The 20,704-nt window shown below is 57.6% G+C and overlaps 1 protein-coding gene across 1 annotated transcript; it reads right to left on the reverse strand.

The window, feature by feature from the left end:
* Nucleotides 1-963: 963 nt before the first annotated feature.
* SLC6A7 (solute carrier family 6 member 7) lies at nt 964-19,570 on the reverse strand. The gene is made up of 14 exons (XM_042907643.1): nt 19,475-19,570; nt 14,283-14,466; nt 12,491-12,622; nt 12,074-12,308; nt 11,512-11,650; nt 9,948-10,082; nt 8,349-8,452; nt 8,094-8,218; nt 7,073-7,185; nt 6,694-6,825; nt 6,112-6,211; nt 5,836-5,936; nt 5,123-5,290; nt 964-1,845 (listed from the first exon to the last, which is right to left on the reverse strand). Exons 1-14 carry the CDS (start codon nt 19,505-19,507, stop codon nt 1,636-1,638), a joined length of 1,911 nt encoding a protein of 636 aa, XP_042763577.1. The 5' UTR covers nt 19,508-19,570; the 3' UTR covers nt 964-1,635.
* Between the last annotated feature and the right edge of the window lie 1,134 nt (nt 19,571-20,704).

A 20,704-nucleotide genomic window follows, 5' to 3' on the forward strand; every position in this document is an offset into this window, starting at 1 on the left:
ATGGCAGAGCAAGTGTCAGAAGCCGGGGGACCCAGGGAAGCAAACAGCTGAGCCTCGGTTCCCTCAGCCGTCAGCCGGAGAGCCCTGGGCTGCCCAACTCATGGTTCTCAGCGGTAAGGAGAAGGGGTGAGAAGGATGAGCTCGTTGGTGTTTATTGACAACAAACGGACGGAACATGGATGGGCTGGGGAGACAGCAGGAGAAAGGGCACAGAGGCCAGCCCCCTGCACGAGGGTGCTCCGCCCCGCTGGGGAGCACTGTGTGGGCAGAAGCTCTACTCAGGCATTCGCACACCCCACCCTCATCTCTTGGGGGCGAGTGGGGGCCCCAGGACAGCCCCTCCTGTGCCAGGGACTGAAGATGCCAAGGCCTCTGGCCACGGGGCTGAGGAGTCGGCTGCCCTGGGCTCGCTGGCTCCACCCCCCCACGCCTGGGCCCGGGGACCCGCGTCCCGGAGCAGGGGTGGGCAGCATCAGGACCAGACAGCCACATGTGCGGACCATCTCCAAGCCTCTTAGTTGCCTTGGTCGTCCACAGCCAAGGCCAACTTCCCAGCAGTGCCCGGAGCTGGAGGAGACAGTGAGGGCCGCCAGGGCAGGGAGAAGGGAATGCAGGGGCTTTGGGTCCTGACTAGGACCCCTCACTCCCACCTGTCCACTTGTGTCCTCTGTCCTAATCATGCCCAGGGCTCCCTACACCGGAGGGCGGGGTCCAGTGTGGGAGGCTGCCGGCCTTTATCTGGGGGGGAGGGGAGTGTGGGGTCCTCCTCCTTTCCCCACCCCACCCCCTCACTCAGGCCACCGCCCCTCTTGCCTGCCCTCCACAGGCCTGCTTCCTCCCCCCTGTCCCCTCGAAGCCACCCTGCACGCTGACCCTGAAAGATATTCTATCGAAAGCACACCCAGATCATGCAAAACCCTGCCCACCCCACGTCCCTCCTCCCCCTCCCCCTCATTCGTCATTCCCACTTGGACCCTGCTGTAACCTGGGAACACTTTGGTTTCTGCCCGGGGCTCCAGGGGAGGCACAGGGGTTACAGGGGGGCCTCCACACCCTGCCCTCCTCTTCCTCTCTCTCTCCCAACTTGCCCCATCCTCCAGCGCCTTCAGGCCCCACTTCCTTCAGGAAACCTGGTGGGCACATGAGTCCACAGGGGTCCTTCTCCCACCTGACTTGCTAACCCTTGATGCCTGGGGCCTCGTGGGCCTTGCCATGCCCTGGGTGTCCCTGCCCAGCTTGGATTCTGGCTGTTCGAAGTGTATCGGGAGCCTCCCCTAGAAAAGAGAGGAGTCTGGGCCCTGAACGGAGATGAGAAGATGCTCCCACCTGCCACGTGAGAAAGGGAGCTGGTTGGCCAGCAGGCCTGGCATCCAGTCCCCTCCGCCATGTGACCTTGGGCAAGTCCCTCCTCCCTGGCCTCAGTTCATCCATCTGCGAAATGAGGGCTGAGCTCTGAGTGGGTTTGTGTGCACGCGCGGAGAAGGTAGACGGAGGAGAGGCAGAGGCCACAAGAAAGGACTTGCACGGGGGACCGGCATCACCCGGGGCAACCTCCCACGGCCTCGGGGCCTCTCAGAGCCCCAGAGGGCACAGCTACCCTTTGCGGCCAGGCAGGCTGCCCGCCTGCCTTCTGTCTCACATCATAGACTCCTCCTCCTCAGCGATCTCGCGGTCCACCTCGATGGCAGTGTTCTCGAAGCTGGTGATGCCCCCGTACTTGCGCATGTGCACCATCAGTGGCTTGGGTGACTGGCTCCCCACTAGCGTGGCCACGTACATGCCAGTCCGGTTCTCCTCCAGCGACGGGCCCCAGTCCATGGTCGGTCGGCTGGCCTGCTGGAGCCGCTGCAGCAGAGCAAGGAGAGCGGTGAAAACGGCCGGCGCTCGTGGTGGAGTGCTTCCTGGGGCCGGGCACCGGACAGAGACGTCACCACGGCACCTGGATCAGTCCGCGCAAGAATCGCAGGGGGCCCGGGCGGTAGCACCTTCCCCAGGGGAGTGAGTCACACGCCTGGATGAGAGTCCTGCTCTGCTGTCACGAGCTGGGTGGCCTTTGGGCATGGAATTTAAGCTTTCCATGCTCTGTTTCCTCCTCTGTAACTTGGGGATCATGATGCCCTCACGGGCAGGCCCTGAGATGCAGCACTTAGCAGGGTGCCGGGAACAGGGCAAGGCCCAGTAAATGGTGTCTGCTGTGACTGCAATCCGGGAGCCCACTCTGGGTGCCTTCCCCTAAATGCTGAGTCCTAAGGAGCTGGGAGGTTTGGGAAAGAGCCAGGAACCAGGAGAACTGAGACAGGACTGTCGCTGACCTTCCAAGTGTCTAACATTTGGCCTCGCTCTGACTCTGATGTCTGACCTTTCCCTCTCAAGCCCCAGTTTCCATGGGAGGAGGGAGGTGACTAAGACAATGACTAAGTCTGGACGTTCTAGGGTTCCTCCCTTTTCCAACTACATTCCCAAAAGCCTTCTGCCTGAGCTGCAGGGAGAAGAGCCCCAGACCCTTGAAGGCAGACGGACAACCAACATCAAGTGGAGCCTTGCTGGGTGCAGATTCAAGGAGGATAACGTGTGCGGTGCCCTTAGCCCGAGGCCTAGCATGGCTCCATACTCAAAGCATGGTGACACTTAACTGTTGTAGAGCACGTCACCCCACTGCTCAGAAACTTGCCAGTGGCTTATCATCTCACTTAGAATGGAACCCAAAGTGCTCACCACAGCCTCCACGTCCTGGCCCCTGTCTGCCTCCCTGACCTCAGCTCTGACCACTCTCCTTCTGCCCTCACCTGCTCTGATCCAGTCTCGCTGACCCCCTTGCTGCCCTCAAACATGCCAGCCCCTCCTGCCTCAGGGCCTTTGCACCGACTGTCCTTCTGCCTGGAATGCTCTCCCCTTCCAAAGCTAGATAGATCACCTTGTCGATTTGGTCAGGTGTCTGTCCCCACACACACCCCCACCCCCCTGGGAGGTCTTCCCAGACACCCTGGCCAAAATACCACCTTCCATCATTCTCTATTCCTAAACTTAGGTTTGTTTTTTGTTTTTGTTTCTGTGTTGTTTTGTTTTTTTTTTAAGTATAGTACTTACCACTATCTTTATGTATTTGTTTGTTTATTGTCTGTCTCCCACATTAAAATACAAGCCCCTTGAGAGCAAGGACTTAGGTCTGTTCCCAGCTGCACACTAGTGCCTAGATCAAGACTTCCTGACCTGAGAACTGTGGACGTCTCGGCCTGGAGAATCCCTGCGTAAGGGCTGTTCTGCACACTGAGGATGGTTAGCAGATCCCTGCCCTCTCCCCACTGGATCCCGGGAGCATCCCCTGTGCACACTGTACTCTTACGACAATCAAAGTGCCTCCAGACATTAGCAAATGGCTTCTGAGGGCAAAATCGCCCCCGTGAGAATCCCTGGTGGGGAACAAAACATTCACCATGTTCCAGCCTTATGCTAAATGTGGGCTTCTTCAATCCTTACAGAGTCCCTGGGAAAGGGGCATTAAGACTTTCATCGTCTACTCCCACAGATACTATCTGGAGGTAAAGTTCAGCAAGGTCGGTCACCTTGGCCAAGCTCACACAGTGGTCATCCTGGGGTTTGAACCCAGGCAGTCTGATTCCATCCTAAACTTTTAGAATACTCTGCTTTTCTGCCCCTCACAGCTCTGAAGATGCTGACGAGCCTCTTTTCTTCTCACAGCAACCCTTATGGGTAGGTGTCACTGTCCTCACTTTAAGGAGAGAGAAAGCAAGGTTCAGAGAGGTGTGTTAACTTGCTTAGGGTCATGCAGCTGGCAAAAGGCAGCCCTAGGATTCCTCCTAGTGTGTCAGTGCTAGAAGCCCTGGTTTCTGAAGGTGGCACTCCGGACCTGGGCAAGTCCTCTGCAGTGCTGACCCCATAACAACATGGCCCCGCCACCTGGCTGTCTCCTCCTTTCCTTTGCAGACACCCTGGCTCTCACGCAAGGAGACAGGTTTCCTTTAGAGGTACAGGTGGGGCTCCCGAGGTTCAGAGAAGGCAAGGCGTTTGCTCCTAGTCACACAGCAATTGGAGACAGAGCGGTGGCTGGACTCCAGGACTAGCCTGTGGTCTGGGTGGTGCAGTCATTTCTGCAGGGGGAGGGCTCTGAGCCTCTCTCCAGGTGGAGATATGAAGGTGGGGTGGGGGGCAGCTGAGGTGCAGTGGAGCTCTATGGGAGGTGGGAGAAGCTGACGAGCAGGCTGGGGGGTGGTGTATGGAGGGGCACAGGAGGCTCGATTTGTAACCAGTTCCGGTGGTGTAAATATTCCCACCAAGGTCAGTTTCAAGTTATCGATGGTTTAACAACTGGCTCACAATATCCCTGAGTATTTAACAATTAGCTCTTATGAACCAGCACAAGCTGGCTCTCTTTGGGGGTCCGTAGGCTCTTCCCAGGCCCTAGTAGCCTCCCTCAGCTCTGCTCACTATGACAGCCTCTTGCCCCCAGAGGACTCCACACCCATGGCGTCAGAAGTCCCGAGAGTGTGATGAGGCTCAGAGAGGGGCAGAACATTGCAGTGGTCACACAGCATCACAGCACACCCACTGGCCCACTCCCCTCTTCTGAGGCCTGCAGATCCCCGTGCCCAGACAGCTTGCATTCTCTGTGCTTTCTAGATCTCTTCACAAAGCCTGGCGTGGGCAGGGCTCCCACCATCAGCCCGTTCTCAGGCCACCCGTGGGCTGCAGCAGGGAGAAGAGTGAGAGTCCACCCTCTGGGGTCCCTCAGTGTTGCCTTCTGACCTTGAGTTTCATAGGGAAGCTTTGGGCTGGTGACCGGAGTCTGGGTCCTGACCTCTGCCCGACTCACAGTGGGACCCTGGGCCATTCCCTTGTCCTCTCCCCAACACACGTGGACACTGGCCCACATCGGTGGTCTCTGGAGTGTGCTCCCCCTCAGAGGCCTCGCGTGGCCCCGGGGGCCACAGGGCAGGACCCGAAGCCCCTTGAGACTGCCTTACCCCAAGCAGGATTCATAGCTCAGGCTACTGGCTGGAAAAGCCTGCAAGGCCCTGGATAAGGTGCTGGTGCAGATGTGTTCTGTTCCAGCAGGTGGGCCCAGGGCCGGGCCACGGGTCGGGAAGACCAAGGGCAGACTTACCTCCCAGAGCGAGCCCTCCTCCCGGAGCACGGCCACCAGCATGCCGGCTGGGATCATGAGGCAGGACAGCAGGCCCATCAGGATGCCCAGCAGCTCTGCCCAGGCTGGGAATCTGTAGCTGCCGTACTCTGAGGGCTGGTACTTGACGATGCTGTATACCAGCAGGGCCTGCAGGCGGGGGCCCCAGCGTCACAGTGGGCTTTGCACAGGCCCCAGGGCTTGGGGTAGCCCAGGTCTGAGCTACCCGAAGGCCTGAGGGAGCCCAGCTCAGAGCCACCCAGTGTCGGAGATAACCTTAGCTGTGCAGAACCTAAGATGGTCCATCCTCGGAGCCTTTGCGAGGCCTGAGACAGCCCAGCTCTGAAGCACCCAATTCCTGAGACAGCCTGTGCCTGAACTGCTTCAATTCCAAGGCCAAGAAAGCACAGACACAAGCAAACACACGAGCCTCAAAGCCCCTGCCCTAAGGGCCCGAGGCCTGAGAATGCCCCACTCATTTTGCCAACCAAATGCAGGGCTAGGGTCTGCCCGGCTACAACAGCTGGGGACATCAAGGGGACGGGAGTAGACCAAGATCCTGGTGCCCACCCACCCCTCAGCCCTGACAGAGGCCCACTCTGGGCCAGGGCAGCCCTACCAGCCTGAGTGCCCAGGGCGGGGCCCTACTCTCAGCCCCGGGGCCCCAGCCAGCAGCCTTCTTTCCCACCCATTACCAGAAGCGTGGCCGGGGACAGGAACAGCCAGCAGGCCCTGAAGTACAGGCCCGGCTTGAAGCCCAGCATCATGTGGATGTCCCGGCAGAACCTCTGGATGCCTGCACGGGGGAGGGGAGGAGAATGGCCCCACCAGCAGCCCCTCCTCCACCCCAACTGCCCCGACTGGAGACCCTGGCCCTTGGGACCGGGGACCCAGTGCAGGCGGGCTCCAGAGTAGACTCCCACCCTCCCACGGTGGGGAGCCTCAACGCCGCCTCCCGTGGCCCCTCTCACCATACACCCGGGTGACGGCGAGGCACGTGGTGATCACCACCACCATTAGCCCGAAGCTGGCGCTGTAGTCGTCCAGAAGCACCAGCCAGTACATGCCCCCCTGGAACACAAGTCACAGCTCTGGGGTTCCCTCACCCCGGTCTTGCTCCCTGCTGCGACCCCTTCTCCAGGCAGGAGGTGGGCAGGAAGCAGCCAGGCCAGCGGTGACAGCAAGACGGTAACAGTGGGACTGCTGTCTACCTGCCAAGCCCTTTACACACACCATCTTATCTGAGTCTCACAACAATCCTAGACGTAGACCCCCATTTTATTGGTGGGAAAACAGGCTCCGGGAGGGGAAGCCACTTGTCTTGGGGTCATTCAGCCAGAGCAGGAACCAGGCTGGAGGCCAGGTCTTTTATACTTCCAAGCCAGGACTCTGGGTCCTAGACCGAGCTGCCCTCGGGGAGAGCGCCTGGGGTGGGCCAGCTTCCTCCCGAACAGGAACAAGCCGGTAGCCCAGGGAACGATCACTGACATTGCTGTGGGCGCCTGCCTCTGCCTCACCCACCAGCTGCCCACCCACCCCGAAGCACCACTCACGTCGGTGGTGAGGACCAGCCCCATCAGGTACATGGCCACGCAGATGAGCCCCGAGAACACAGCCTTCTTGGGCCGCAGGTAATACGGGAACTCGTCTGTCACAGCTGTCACAATGGTCTCCAGGAAGGCAAACTGAGGGGAGGGGGGAGGAGGGTCAGAATTCTGCCCCCCTCACAGCACACGTGCACAGACACCCCCAGAGGTACACACAGACACATCACACGGATACATCACGCATAGACACAGCACACAGAGACGCACACACACAGTTGCACATCTCACACAAAGACACACATCACACATGGACACACACAGACGCACCCACCTCACAGACACAAACACACACCACAGGGGGCCCGCTGGCACACACGAAGCTCACCTGGCTATCCAAGCCAAGAGTCAGGAGCATGAAGAAGAAAAGGAAGGACCAGAAGGGCGACAGAGGCAGCATGGTCATGGCCTGTGGGTAGACGACAAAGGCCAGGCCGGGGCCTGGGCCAAGGGCACAAAGAGTCAGCAGCCTGGGGCACGGGGCAGGCCCCCCACATGCACACTCAAACACACGCGGTCGCTTACATCCACCGGGGCACACTAGTTCAGCCAAGCCCAGAGACACACGCTATCTGCACACCTCTAACACTTAACTCCTAGGACGTGGGCCGGTGCATTGCTGGTGCTCAAGAAACATAGATTGATAAAATAAATGGATTAACAATGAGTGTGTGAGAGGTGCCTCGATGGCTCAGTCGGTTGGTCATCCGACTCTTGATTTTGGCTCAGGTCAGGATCCCAGGGTCGTGGGATCAAGTCCCACATCGAGCTCCATGCTGACGATGGAGCCTGCTTAAGATTCTCTTCTCTCTCTCTCTCTCTCTCCCTCTCTCCCTCTCCCCCGCTCTCTCTCTAAAATAAAAAAAAAAAATGAGTACATGAATAAACCCAAGACCCAACGTAAAACCTCACTTGCATACACTTATGTATACCATCACTGACACAAACAATTCCACTAACACACACACTTAGACACGTCCACTGGCACAAGACACTGATTCACATCCTCATTTGAACCCTCAGTTCACGTGCACATGTCCTCTTGACATAGGAAATGACTCACTTGGACAAACAAGGCAAGTTACTAAGACGTGATCAAACATAAGACACTCTCACACAGAAATCCATTTATCTCCGGACTCAGGTTGACGCACACCCCCTCTGCACTCAGACACCCAGAGACCGGCAAAGACACACGCGTTCGTGTGTGCGCAAACCCACACACGCACTGGACAAACCCATCCGCGACCTTGCCGGTCCACACTGTGCTCCCTGGCCCAGCCCCAGCGGTGCCCCCCCCCCCCCCCCCCCCCCGCCCCCCACCCACCAGGGCTGGCCGGCCTGCCCACCTGCTTTGGCCACTTGGTCCACAGGCACACCCAGCTCCTGAGACATGTAGCCCAGCACAGAGAAGATGGCGAAGCCAGCCAGGATGCTGGTGATGGCGTTGCCCAGAGTGACGATGAAGGTGTCTCTGCCGGGAGAGGTCCGGGCACAGAAGTCCAGGCCAGAGTGAGCGGGCCCCGCCCTCACCCCAGGAGGCCCGCCCTGGCCAGCCACTCTCCTCCCTGCTCTGGCCTCGAGGGCTCTGAGGCTGCACTGACCTATAGATGTTCTGGTGAAACGTGTTGTAGGAGGCAAAAGTGAGGAGACCCCCGAAGCCCACACCCAGGGAGTAGAAGATCTGAAGAGCAGCTTCGATCCACACCTGTGGCAGGAAAGGGTGCAGATGGAGAGCAAAGAGAAGGGGCTGCACACCGTGGCGTCCAGAGGGCCAAGGAAAGAGGAGGAAGGAGGTGGAGTGAGAGCGAGTCGGCAGGTCCAGGGATGGTGCGGTAAGGAGCCCGGCTCACAAGTGACACGGGCTGGGAGCAAACCCTGTTCCAGCACTTACACTGCAGGACTGGGGAAAGTCCCTTTCCGGGCCTCAGTTTCCCCATCCAGGATCTAGATGATCGCTAAGCTTGGTCCAGTTCTGAAGGAAGTGGCGTCTCACGTAAATTTTCAGTAGATTCATATTGACAATAAGCCCATTGGAACCCCTTTCCCTCCTCCCTGGAGTTGGAGGGACCCGGATTTGATTCTAGCTCCCCACTTTCTAGCTGTGTGGCTTAGGCATGCCACAGCTTCTCCCTGAGCCTCGGGCGCCTCCTCTGAAATGAGGGTGGTGGTGAGGACTAATGACCACGTATGTGCAAAGTGCTAAGGCGTGGTCAGGCGGGCATCTGTTAACAAATGAGAAATGTTAAAGCCGTCGGTACCATTGTTTCCATAATTACAAATGCCCTCCTTGGGGTGTGGAGTCAGATCTGGGTTGGAATTCCGGCTCTGCCACTCCCTAGCCCCGTGACCTTAAACTTATCACTCTTTTGGGTCTCAGTTTCTTCATCTGTAAAATGGATGAATAATGTCTTCCCTTTTTTTACATTTCTTTTTTAAGTTTTATTTATTTTGAGAGAGAGAGAGCACACACGTGCTCGCACGGGTTGGTGGTGGGGGGGGGCAGACAGAGATAATCCCAAGGAGGCTCCACACTGTCAGTGGGCACCATGAGTGCAGAGCCCAACACGGGGCTTGAACTCAGGAACCAGATCATGACCTGAGCCAAAATCAAGAGTCAGACACTTAACCGACTAAGCCACCCAGGTGCCCCTTAAGGTTTATATATTTTTTTAGGACTCTACATCAAATGTGGGGCTCAAACTCATGACCCCAAGATCAAAAGTCGTACGCTCCTCTGACTGAGCCAGCCACGTGCCCCAGAATAATGTCTACTTCACAGGATGATGAAGAATAATAAGTGAAAAAGACACACAGTGTTGAGCACAGAGCCGAGCCCAGGGTCTGGTAGCAGGGGCCCATCACATGAAGGATTCCTACCCCCTTCTTTTTTTTTTTTTAACGTTTTATTTATTATTGAGAGACAGAGAGAGATGGAGCATGAGCATGAGCATGGGAGGGCCAGAGAGAGGGGGAGACACAGAATGCGAAGCAGGCTCCAGGCTCCGAGGTGTCAGCACAGAGCCCAACGCGGGGCTCGAACTCGCAAACCGCGAGGTCATGACCTGAGCCCAAGTCAGATGCTTAACCGACTGAGCCACCCAGGTGCCCCCCCCCACCTTCTTTTCCCCAGGGGCGCCCTCTTTCTATTCCCTGGCTCAGGCCTGACCCCTCCCTCTATGCCCCAGCCCCGAGGGCCTCACCTTGGAAGACAACAGATGGTGGAACTGAGGGGTGAGATAGAACTGGATGCCCTTCCAGGCCCCTGGGAGGGTGACTCCTCGGACCAGCAGCATGAGCAGGATGAGGTAGGGGAACGTGGCCGTGAAATATACCACCTGAGGCACGATAAGTGGGGAGGGAAGGCAGGGGTGACCTTCCTTCCACCCTGCTCCTTTTCCAGAAGTCCCCATTTTACCCAACTCGCCTCCCCAACCTTTGGGTAGGCCAAGATGAGAAGAGCCATCATCCATGATGCTTTTCTTTCATTCCCTGCGCCCCTCCCTCCACACATGGATCCCTCAGCAAAGTCCTGTCGCTGCTTCCCAAGGAGTCCCTGACCCACCCACTCTCTCCAGCTCTGCAGTGCCCTGGTCCAGGCTGCCTTCGCCCCTTGCCCGGAAGCCTTGCCTTGCAGGGGTTATGAGAGTTTCCCCTCCGATGCGTCCACCCCCCGTGCCCCTAGCCCAGGAAAGCCCACCTTGCGTGGTCAGCAGCCACTGCACATTCCCAAACTCCCCTCCATCCTGTCTCCACCTGTTCCCAAACCTCCAGCCACTTTCTCAGCAAACGCCACCAGGTCTCAGGCTCGTCACTGTCCCGACTTGCACCATGATTGTTTCTCCCCTCTTTCTCGTTGGTTTCTACCCTACCTTTCTAGTCTTTCTTTTGGTTCTGTTCCTCGTGGGCGACACTTCCCAGCACTTTGCACAGGGACAAGTTCTAATTTATAAATGAGTGAATAAACCACTCAGAAGGTTTCCAAGTCTTTCTAAAACAGCTTCATGGTCCTTCCCACCCTTCATAACCTCAAGTGGGCATCCGTGGCTTTGTCTGCCTCGCATCCATCTGGCCTCCTTCAGACACCAGTCACCTGACTTTCCCTAGCTGGGACTGACCCCATTCCCAGCTCCAGAGGTGGGCACCTGACCAGACCCAGCCAAGCAGAGCACCCCACCCTCCTGGCCACAGTGATCGGTTCAGGGATGGGAACATGACCCAGCCTACACAGTGAGACCCAGTTCTAGGGTTTTTGAGAAGTGGAGCAAGGGAGAACCTTTCACCAAGCAGGTAAGATACGAAGCACTCCTGAGAGACCAAGAGAACCACATTCCTGATAACATCCTTTGAACCCCTAGACCCAGCTGTACCTGAAGCACACCCTCTGGACTTTCTAATCGAGTGTGACAACTGGGTTCTGGTCAGTTACCTCTGACTCATACACCCACCTTCCAAGCATTCAACAAACACATGCGGACGGAGCCTCTTCAAAGTGCCAAGCACTGGGTCAGGATGCAAACTTGAGTAACAGATCAGTCCTGTCCCTGGCAAGTTTCTAGCCACTGCCCACCCTTACCGTCACATCTTTCTTCCTCCCCCTTCCCAATCCCTAGCCACCCACCTCCCCCCTCCCCGCCCCTGCCCCTGAACTTTTTCCAAGTAGGAAGTCTATTCATCCTCTCAGGCTCAGTCCATGCCCTGCCTCCTCCGGGAAGTCCTCACGCCTCCCAGCCCCTCAGGCCTCTAGGGCCTCCCAGAAGGCCCTACCTTGCCCGAAGACTTCACGCCCTTGAGGATACAGAGGAACACGATGACCCAGGCAAGCAGCAGGCAGAGGCAGAGGTTCCAGCGGATCTCCCCAGGACTGCCAATGCCCCGGCTGCCTTGGATGTGGAGAACGTAGCGGCTGTGGGGGATGGAGATTTGAGAGTCCTCTGGTCACCCTGCCACACGCCACACACGCGGGGCAAAGCCGCGGCCAGCAAGGTTCCTATCACTGTTGTCACCAGCATCACAACTGTCCGCCAGCATTTACTCAGCATGATTATCCAACAGGCTGGATGGCACAATCGTACCTTTTTTCCCTTAATCCTCACAGTGACCCTCAGAAATATATGACCAGACCCACGTCAAAGGCAGAGCATCAGAAGCCAAATATATTGGGTAAGGTCGCACAGCTGGTCACTGAAGAGCTGGGATTAGAACCGGGGTCCACCTAACACCAGCACCGGCACTCGGCCTTCCGGGTGCACGCCGAGCCCCTGGGGGACGCCGGCCCATCCTCGCCCCCTCCCTGCTGCCGGCGGCTAGGGGCCCGCGGCGGCCTGACCTCCAGTACTCCTCGCTGGGGCTGACGGTGCTGGTGAGGTTGAGGGGCAGGGCTCCATTGCCATCCTTGGAGCCTCTGTGCTCATGGCAGAGGTCTGTGTTCCACCAGTTGCCACAGTGTTCCCAGGGCAGGTTGCTGGTGAGGGAGGCGAAGAGGTAGAAGAGGACGTAGGCGATGATCATGTTGTAGTAGATGGCCACCAGGCCTACGATGAGCAGCATGGCCGCGCCGGCACCTGGGGGTGGGGGAGTGGGGGCTGTCCTCAGGTCGAGGCCTCCTGCAGGCCAGGCTGTGTGGCCTCCGGAAGCCATCCCCTCTCTGAGCATCATCCCCCCGTCTGCCTAGAGGTTGGGGGAAGGGGGGCAGCCTCCCTGCCTCCCCCAGGCCTGGACCCCTCCCGGGACGATGAGGCCTCACCTTTGAAGAGGGGGCTGATTTTCCAGACGGCCAGGGGTCCCAGGCTGGAGAACTGGCCCAGAGAGAGCTCGAGGAAGAAGAGGGGGATGCCACAGATGGCCAGCATGAGGAAGTAGGGCACGAGGAAGGCACCTGCGAGGAGGAAGGAGGTTGGGGAAGGTCTCGGGTGGGTCAGCTCCCCTAAAGCCCAGCTCCGGCCCCGCCCCTGCCCTGATGGCAGACACCTGCGACCCCATGGAGCACTTCTCGTGCGGACTGGGACTGTCCTTTTATACCAGCTCACTGAGAGCCAAGGGGGCTGGTGGGGATCTCCCCACCTCTGCAGCCCCAGGGCCCAGAGGAGGGCTGGGCCTCGAGCAAACACTGAGTGAGTGAATGAATAAAGGAGTGAATTCCCTGTCAGAGAAAAGTGCAAACGCCTCAGTATGGAAATGAATGAACACCCTGCAGAATCTGGCCCCGATCTACCTTCCTGCATCCTCTCTGCCACGCCCCCTTAGATGCTTGTGGCTGCCACGGGCCATCCTGTGTGCCCAGTATCCCTCCCCATTTGCTTCTCATACCGGTAGCCATCTCCTTTAGAGAACTGCCCACCACTATAGGGCTCTGGGAGGGCTGTCACTCACAACAGCCACCCTACCCCACCCCCTCAGATGTATTTATCCCAAGCCAAGCCAGTTCAAGACCTTCCCTGCGGTCCTATATGGATTCACTCAGAGAGAACAGCTCTGAGGATAAAGTCATTCCAGAGTTGTCTGTGGCCCCCCCCCCCCCCCGCCAGCCCAACCTCAAGGAGGGAGACTGTCCCAGCAGAAAATGAGGTGAGCACCCAGAAAGAAACAGAATCGGGAACCAGGGAAAGGGAGAGCCAGCAGAACTGGGGCCATTATCGAGTTCCTAGAGCATCAGAGGCCAGCTACAGTCCCACACTTCCTGGTCACAGCAATTCATCTTTTCCTTGCCTCATCTACTCCTATTTGGATTTCTGTCGCTCTGCCAATAGGTGTTTCTTCAATGAGTTTGGCAGAAACGGGAAGGAGGCTTCGAGGGCGGGTGGGAGCACACTGGCTCTCGAGAAGGCAGAATGGAAGGTGGAATGTTGGGTCGGCCACCAGATGACCTTGGACAAGGAACCTGGCCTCTCCAAGCCTTGGCCGTCAGATCAGGACAATGGTGCCGCCCAGGAGGGTTGTCATCAGGGTTAAGTGAGAACACTAAGCCCGGGGCCTGGCAGATGGTGAGTGTTCAACCCCAGCTACTGTTAATGAGACATCGAACAGTCACTTGATGGCGAAGCAGGGACGGCGGAAGATTTGTTGAAGATGGGGGAGACTTCACGTATGCAGTCTGAATGGAAGGAACCAGGACAGGAGGGCGGATCGAAGATTTGAGAGTGAGAACTGACTGATGGAGTGAGGTCCTGGCAGGGGTGGGGAAGAAGGGGGGGATGGGAGAACTTTGAAAGCACAGTGATCGCTGAGAGGCAGATAGAGGCTGCTCTCAAGAAGTGGAGGAAGCCTCTCTGCCCATCTCTTGGGGTCCGGGAAGGGCCAAGGCCTTGGGGGAGAGCCGAGTAGGTATCCGCACTGGGCATGAGGGAGACAGAGGAGGGGATGAGTGATGAAAAAAGACAAGGCAGAGGGAGCTCGCTTCTCCCAGCCCCGTGTCACTGCTTTCAATTCTGCTCAAGGTCGCAGGGGAGATGGTGGCCAAGGCCACTTAAAACCTCACTCCACCCCCAGCCGTGGCCTACTAGCCTAGATGCCCCTCTAGCAGGCCCTCGGGCCCCTACCTCCTCCGTTGGTGTAGGCTCGGTAGGGGAAGCGCCAGACATTCCCCAGGCCCACGCAGTAGCCGATGCAGGACAGCAGGAAGTCCAGTTTGCCTGTCCAGTTCCCCCGGTCTGCGGCAAAGTCCACATCCAGGTCCACGTCCCCCTGGTCACTGGGGGTCATCAGTAGGTCTGGGGTAATGGGCTGCCAGTAGGAGAGACCAAAGGGGTGAGGGAGAAAGGTGAGGCCAGGGTAGCACTGTGATGCCTCCACTCCCCTAAACAAAAATAAGAATATAAAATCAAACAGGGCTAAATGCAAAGATACTCTCCTGCTTGGGAAAATCAACCGCTCTTGCCTGGGCTCACGTGGTCCTACGCAGGAGCGTCTCTGGGTTGCAGGGAACTACAAACGTATGAGGCCAGCAGGATGGCTCAAGCCCTAAGAGAGCTACCTGGGTCTCAGTTTGGTTAGCACAGAGGTCACATCAAGGGACGGTCCTATGTTGATGACGATGCGACGATGATCTTAATGACAGTTACCGTGGACTGAGCTCTTACTACACGCTCCGCGCACTCAACGTTTCACCTGATTTCATTCTCAAAATAACGCTACGAGCTAAGTAAGTACTGGTCTAAGCGCTGCTTCACTCATGAGGAACATCGAGGCTCACGGAGGTGTCAAGATTTTATGCGGCTGGCTGGTGGAGAGCTGGGTCTCGGGCCCAGAGCTTCCTGACACTGGAGCCCGTGTCTTCAACTGCTGGTGCTGGCCTTTTTAAAAAAATTGTTTTAAAAATGTTTACTTATTTTTGAGAGAGAATTAAATTTCTTTAAAAAATGTTTATTTATTTTTGAGAGAGAAAGAGAGTCAGAGTGCAAGCGGGAGAGGCAGACACAGAATCCAAAGCAGGCTCCAGGCTCCGAGCTGTCAGCCCAGAGCCCCATGCGGAGCTCAAACCCACAAATGGTGAGATCATGACCTGAGCTGAAGTCGGACGCTTAATCGGCAGAGCCACCCAGGCGCCCGTGGTGCTGGCCTTTTGTTACTCTATTCTGGGCACCGTATTTTAAGAAAGACATAGGTTGGAGCATGTCCACTGGGCAGGTGGCCAGACAGGACGGTGTTCAGGAGAAGTAGTCACAGGAGGACAGGGGAGAAGTAGGGGCCCTTAGCATAGAAAGAAGAGGCCTTGGAGGGAACACGGGTTCCCCTGAGGGAGGAATTGAATTCATTCTCTAGTGGCTCAGGGAGGCCTATGGAGTGCTGTGAATCTTAGTTCACGAGCAGAAAGAGGCTACTGAGTTCTGGTCTATCTCAGAAAGTCACAGTCTTCCTGTCATTACAGGAGAGATACGTGCACAGAGGGGAACGGAAACCAGCGGTCCCTAAGAGCCCTTCCTGCAATTTAAGGAGGGTGGGGAAGTGCACTGGGCATTCTCCCTTCAGACTGGGGCTGGGAAATGGAGGTCCTCCTCCAGCCGCTTAGAATGCTGGCTCTGGGGGTGAGTTAGCCTGTAGGGGAGCCCAAAGATATCAGGATAACTATCTACAATTCAGAGAGCAGTCCCCAAAGGGTCTCCTGAAATGGGTCAGAAGAAAGGGACAGCTACACCCTTCCTACTTGCCTCTGAAATTCAGACCCTTGGCAGAGAAGAATGGAGCTGCAAAGAAGGCCGATTATCAAATCTCATGGTTTTGAGAGAGGAGAAAGGACGCCCTGTTTCCTGCTCAGCAGTGGTTATAGGAAAACAGTCATATCTCTGGACTGGGAGTCAGGAGACTACAATTCTAGTCCCAGGTCGGTGGCACTTCACAGTGTGACTTTAGGAAAGAGTTTTCTGAGCCTTGTTTCCCCATTTAGACATAGAAGGCATTGAATAAATCAGTGTTTCCAAAAACACATCCCTTTGGATGTTCACAGGTGCTCAGCGGCAAAAAGGATTCTTGAGGCAAAGGAGTTTCGGGAGGGATCGCCTGGGTGGCTCAGTTGCTTAAGCATCGGACCCTTGATTTCAGGTCAGGTCATGATCTCATGGTTTGTGAGTCTGAGCCCCGAGTTGGGCTCTACGCTGACATGTCTGACAACGTAGAGCCTGCTTTGGATTCTCTCTCTGCCCTCCCCCCCGCCCCCCGCTCTCCCCACTCCCCAGGCCTGTGTGCACACTCTCTCTCTCAAAATAAATAAGTAAACTTAAAAAAAAAAAAAGAAGAAGAAGTTTGGGAAACACTGGGTTAACACAAAGCAAAAGTTTTCTTTACTGCAGGGCTTGTCAGATCCTTTAATGGACCAATACCTACTGCAATTCTCCAAATAGGGACTAGAACAGACAGTATTCTGCAATTCTATTTAAGAAAAGGGTTTTAAGAAGCTAGTATGCTGAGCTTTATTCAGAGAAGTGTAGGTCTATCTATTAGTCTTCTGGTTCTAATGGTCTGTGAGGGAGGCTTCACCAGAGGCACTTACAGTGGTTGAAGACCAGATCAGATCCTAGCACAGGGACTCAGTAATCAGTTATTGATGAGACACTTTTCCCCCCCTCAAATTCCCCTTCCCGGCACCACCCAAGTAGGTGTCTACACACAAACTGGGTGGTGACAGAGGAGGCTTTGCAGGGATAAAGATGGGGAAGGGAGAGTGCAGGTGTCACAGGACTGGAGGTGTCTGGCTGGCTGCGGTGACAGGGTCGGGGCAATGGGTTCAGGGGGCAGAATGGGGGTAACAGTACTGAGGTGACTCTCAGTGACAGTGGCGACCATAGTAATGATCCTGCCTGAGGCTGGCTGTTGGCCAGAGGGCCAGTGGTAGCAAGGACAGCCTGGCATAATTATGGGTGATGGTGATAATGAGGAAGAGCGTGAAAAAGCCCTTTCCAGTAATTGGGCTTGTGGTGATCTCAGACATGCTGGGCTGAGGGTAGCAATGGCCCCCAGACTGATCTGAAACTCACCCCTGCCCTCTGATGCCCCTTTCCACAAGGTCCCTCCCCAGCTGGGTGGGTACTGGCTCTCCGGAATCACTCCCTGCCAGGCGAGCTCCAGGAGGTATGGAGGAGCAGCTAGTTAACATCGGCCCCTGAAATGGGGCAGTGTGACAGGCCAGTCACCCTGTGACCACCCCCCAACCCTGTTCAGGCCAGCTGGCAGGAGGGCCCAGTAATGAGGTTCCTCTGATCTCTCCTGAGAAGCTGCTGCCCTTTCTCTGCTCACAGAGCAGTCCCGGCTCTCTGTTTCCATGGTGACAAGAGTTCCAAGAGCAGGATGCTGCCAGCTCTTCTGTCCCCCACCTCCTCCGATCAGAGGGAAGCCTGCTCCTGCTCCAGGGACAGGGGATTGGGTCCTCCAAAGATGAGCCAATCTCAAGACCACCTGGGGCCCCCAACCCCACCATGGATGAATCCCAGGAGGCTGGCACAAAGAGGACGGGACTGGCTGGGAGACAAGTGACCAAATCAATGGGGCAGGGTTGGAAGCTTAATGAGTCGCTTCACACTTCCGCCTGTGTGTGAAGCTCCCACCCCCGGTCCCCCCCCCCCCCCCGCCCCGCCGCCTATCCGGAGTCACGCAGAAACAGAATCGTGGGTTTGCCAGACCTGCACCCCCTCTTTTAAGAACCAACAGATGTAGGTCACTAGCAGCAGCAGGGGCCGGAAGAGGTTAGCCTGCCCCAAGCCAAGGCTCTCACACCTTCTTCAGGATGCAAGAGACAATAGAAATGTGGAGTCCAACTTCATCATTGTGCAGATGAAGACACTGAGTTTCAGGGAGGGAAACAGACGAGCCCAAGGTCAAACAGCAAGTTAAGGGCAGACTAAGACCTGAACCCACACTCCCTGACTTTCAGCCCAGTGCTCGTCTCTGAACACCGCTGTTCCTTTGCTGATACCTGGCATTCCTCACTCCCTGCCCCATTCACCTTGAGACCCAAGGAGGGGACACAGAGGCCAGGCGGCCCCACCCCTGCCCTGTTGGTCCTAGGCTACTGAGCCCATCTTTAGGAAAGCAGCTAGCTGCATCTCCCACGTCTGTTTTTGCCTTGTCTATAAAGTGGGGCTAGAGAGACTTAGCCCCCAGAATTTTGGAGGATTACGTGAGATAAGCCTTTACAGACTATGGCTATTTACATACTGTGTGGTCTGGTGGCAGTGGAGAGGGGAGGAAAGGAAAGGAGAGAGAGTAGGAGAATGGAAAAGAACGGAGGGCAGGGCCCAAGAAGACCCAAGACACACACCGATGGCCCCAGATGCAGGGGCAGAGAGCGTGAAGGGGGGGGGGGGGACAATAACACCAGCCCCTGTGAGTTCTCTCTCATATCTACACCTACCGGCCCTGTGGGGTCACCACATCCCCCACCCCCCACCCCCCACTCTTAAGCCCAAAGCAAGAAAACTTGACCCCACACAGGCTCCTCGGGCCGGGAGGTCTGACCCCACAGGAGGAGGTGGGAAGGGGCTGAGGTCCCGGCCCAGGGCTCCAAGAACACAGATTTGCCCACCTCTCTCATGCCAGCCTCCGCCCCACCCCCGTATCCCTTGGGTCTCCCATTTCCTCCCTCCCTGCCTTCGCCTCCTGCCAGCCCTGCAGTGGGGCAGCCTGGGGTCTTAGCAGGGAAGCTAAAGCCGGTGGGGAGGAAGCAGGTGGTGGGTCCCCGCAGGGCAAAAGCGCGGGCAGGAAAGATAGCGTCTCCCTGCTGGCTCTCCGCCGCTGCTTCAGTGTACAGCGCACCCGATGAGGACCAGGGCGGCTCCCCGCCCCCCACCCCTGTAATTAGTCCAGCTCAAGGCTGGCCCTCGGCTATTCTTACATCCCCAACCCCAATCAGCCCCCGGAGGAAACAGGCGGGGGGCTGGGGAAGGGCGGGCGCCTGGCCCCAGCCGCCCTACCCCACGCCTCCTGGGGTTTCAGACACCTGTTCGAAGGACCCGGCCCAACGAACCTCGGTCCCCTCACACACATCCCGACCCCCAGATGGGGAAGGCCGTGTTGCCAACCCTCCTCCCAACCGCATCCCCCCCCACCCCCCTGCCCCAGCAGACCGTGACCCCGCCCCTCCTTGCCATCTAGCTCAGCCCCGACTCCCCCAGAACCTCGCAATGGTCCAGGCGCCCTCCCCGACCCTCCCGGGGCCTGGACGGGGGGCGGGCCTCTCTCCGCACTCCGCCTTCAGGTGTGCCCCCGCCCCCGTGTGCGCCCCCTCGTCCTCGTGCCCTACCTTGCGATGGTGAGCTCCCTGGAGCTTCTTCATCTTGGAGGGCGGGTTACCGGGGCTTCCGGGCTTGCCTTCCCCTGAGAGCAGAGAGCGAGCGAGGGAGCCAGAGATCGCGCAGCCGGCCGGCCGCCGCGACTTTGCCCCGGCGGCTCCCGCGCACCGGCTGGGGGGGCGCGGGCTCGGGCGCAGGCGCTGCCGTCTGTCGGCTGCGGGCGTGGGGCGTGGGGCGTGGGGCGTGGGGCGCGCGCGCCGGGCGCCACGAACGCCCTGCCTCTCCCTGCGCAGCGCCCCGGGCTGGGGAGGGGAGCACGGCTGCGCCCGCGTAGCCACCCAGACAGACGGCTGACGGACGGACAGCCGGGGGATGCGCGCGCCCCCGCACGCAGAGCTGCGGATTGGAGGGGCCCGAGCGCGGGAGGAGGGGGGTCCGAGACGGAAACCCTCGGAGGTCCGGAGGCCTCGGGCCGCCGTCTCCTGCGTGACCTTGGGCAGGTAACCTGCCCTCTCTGGGCCTTCCTTTCCCCAGTTGGGCAGTGAGTGGCAGGCCACGTGCACGGACACTAACAGCCGGGCTCTAGGTTCCAGCGATCCAGGCAGCGCCTCCTCTTTGCTGTGTGACCTTGCCCACATTCCTTAAGCGTGCTGTGCTGCCTCTTCATCTGGAGAATGGGGTTAAGAATCTGCCCTCCCTTACAATGATGCGAGGAACCCAGGGAGACTGTGCATAGAAAGCAGGTAGCACCGGGCCTGGCACATAGCAGGGGCTCAACTGACGTTTATCGACTGACTAGAGGCTGCCCGCTTCTGCCAAGAAAAGGACACAGCAGCCATTAATCAGATAGTTTTCAGTCACCCACGGTATTTATTGTGCCAGATCCTGGGCTAGGTCCTATTGTCTCAACACAGGGACCTGGAGAGACAGATGGTGCTATCCCTATTTTACAGATGAAGAAACTGAAGCAGAGAGGTTGAGTCAAGGTCACAGAGCTAGTGAGTGACCCCAGTGACGGAGTCAGGCCTCATGGACCTTCTGGGCTGGTGGAGGTCTTGAACATGTCTCCTTTCCCTGGGAGAGGTTTGGGAAGAAGAGACAGGGCAAGGGTCGCCGTGTTGTTGTCATGGCTTGTGACTTAGATCGTGAGCACCTGGGTTTCTCCCACCAGCAGTATGACCTCAGGACTGTTAGGATTTCACACCTCTAAGATGAGCCATCAGCCACCCCGTACCCGACTG

The sequence above is a fragment of the Panthera leo genome, chromosome A1, assembly GCF_018350215.1.
Source record: "Panthera leo isolate Ple1 chromosome A1, P.leo_Ple1_pat1.1, whole genome shotgun sequence".
NCBI classification, from domain to species: domain Eukaryota; kingdom Metazoa; phylum Chordata; class Mammalia; order Carnivora; family Felidae; genus Panthera; species Panthera leo.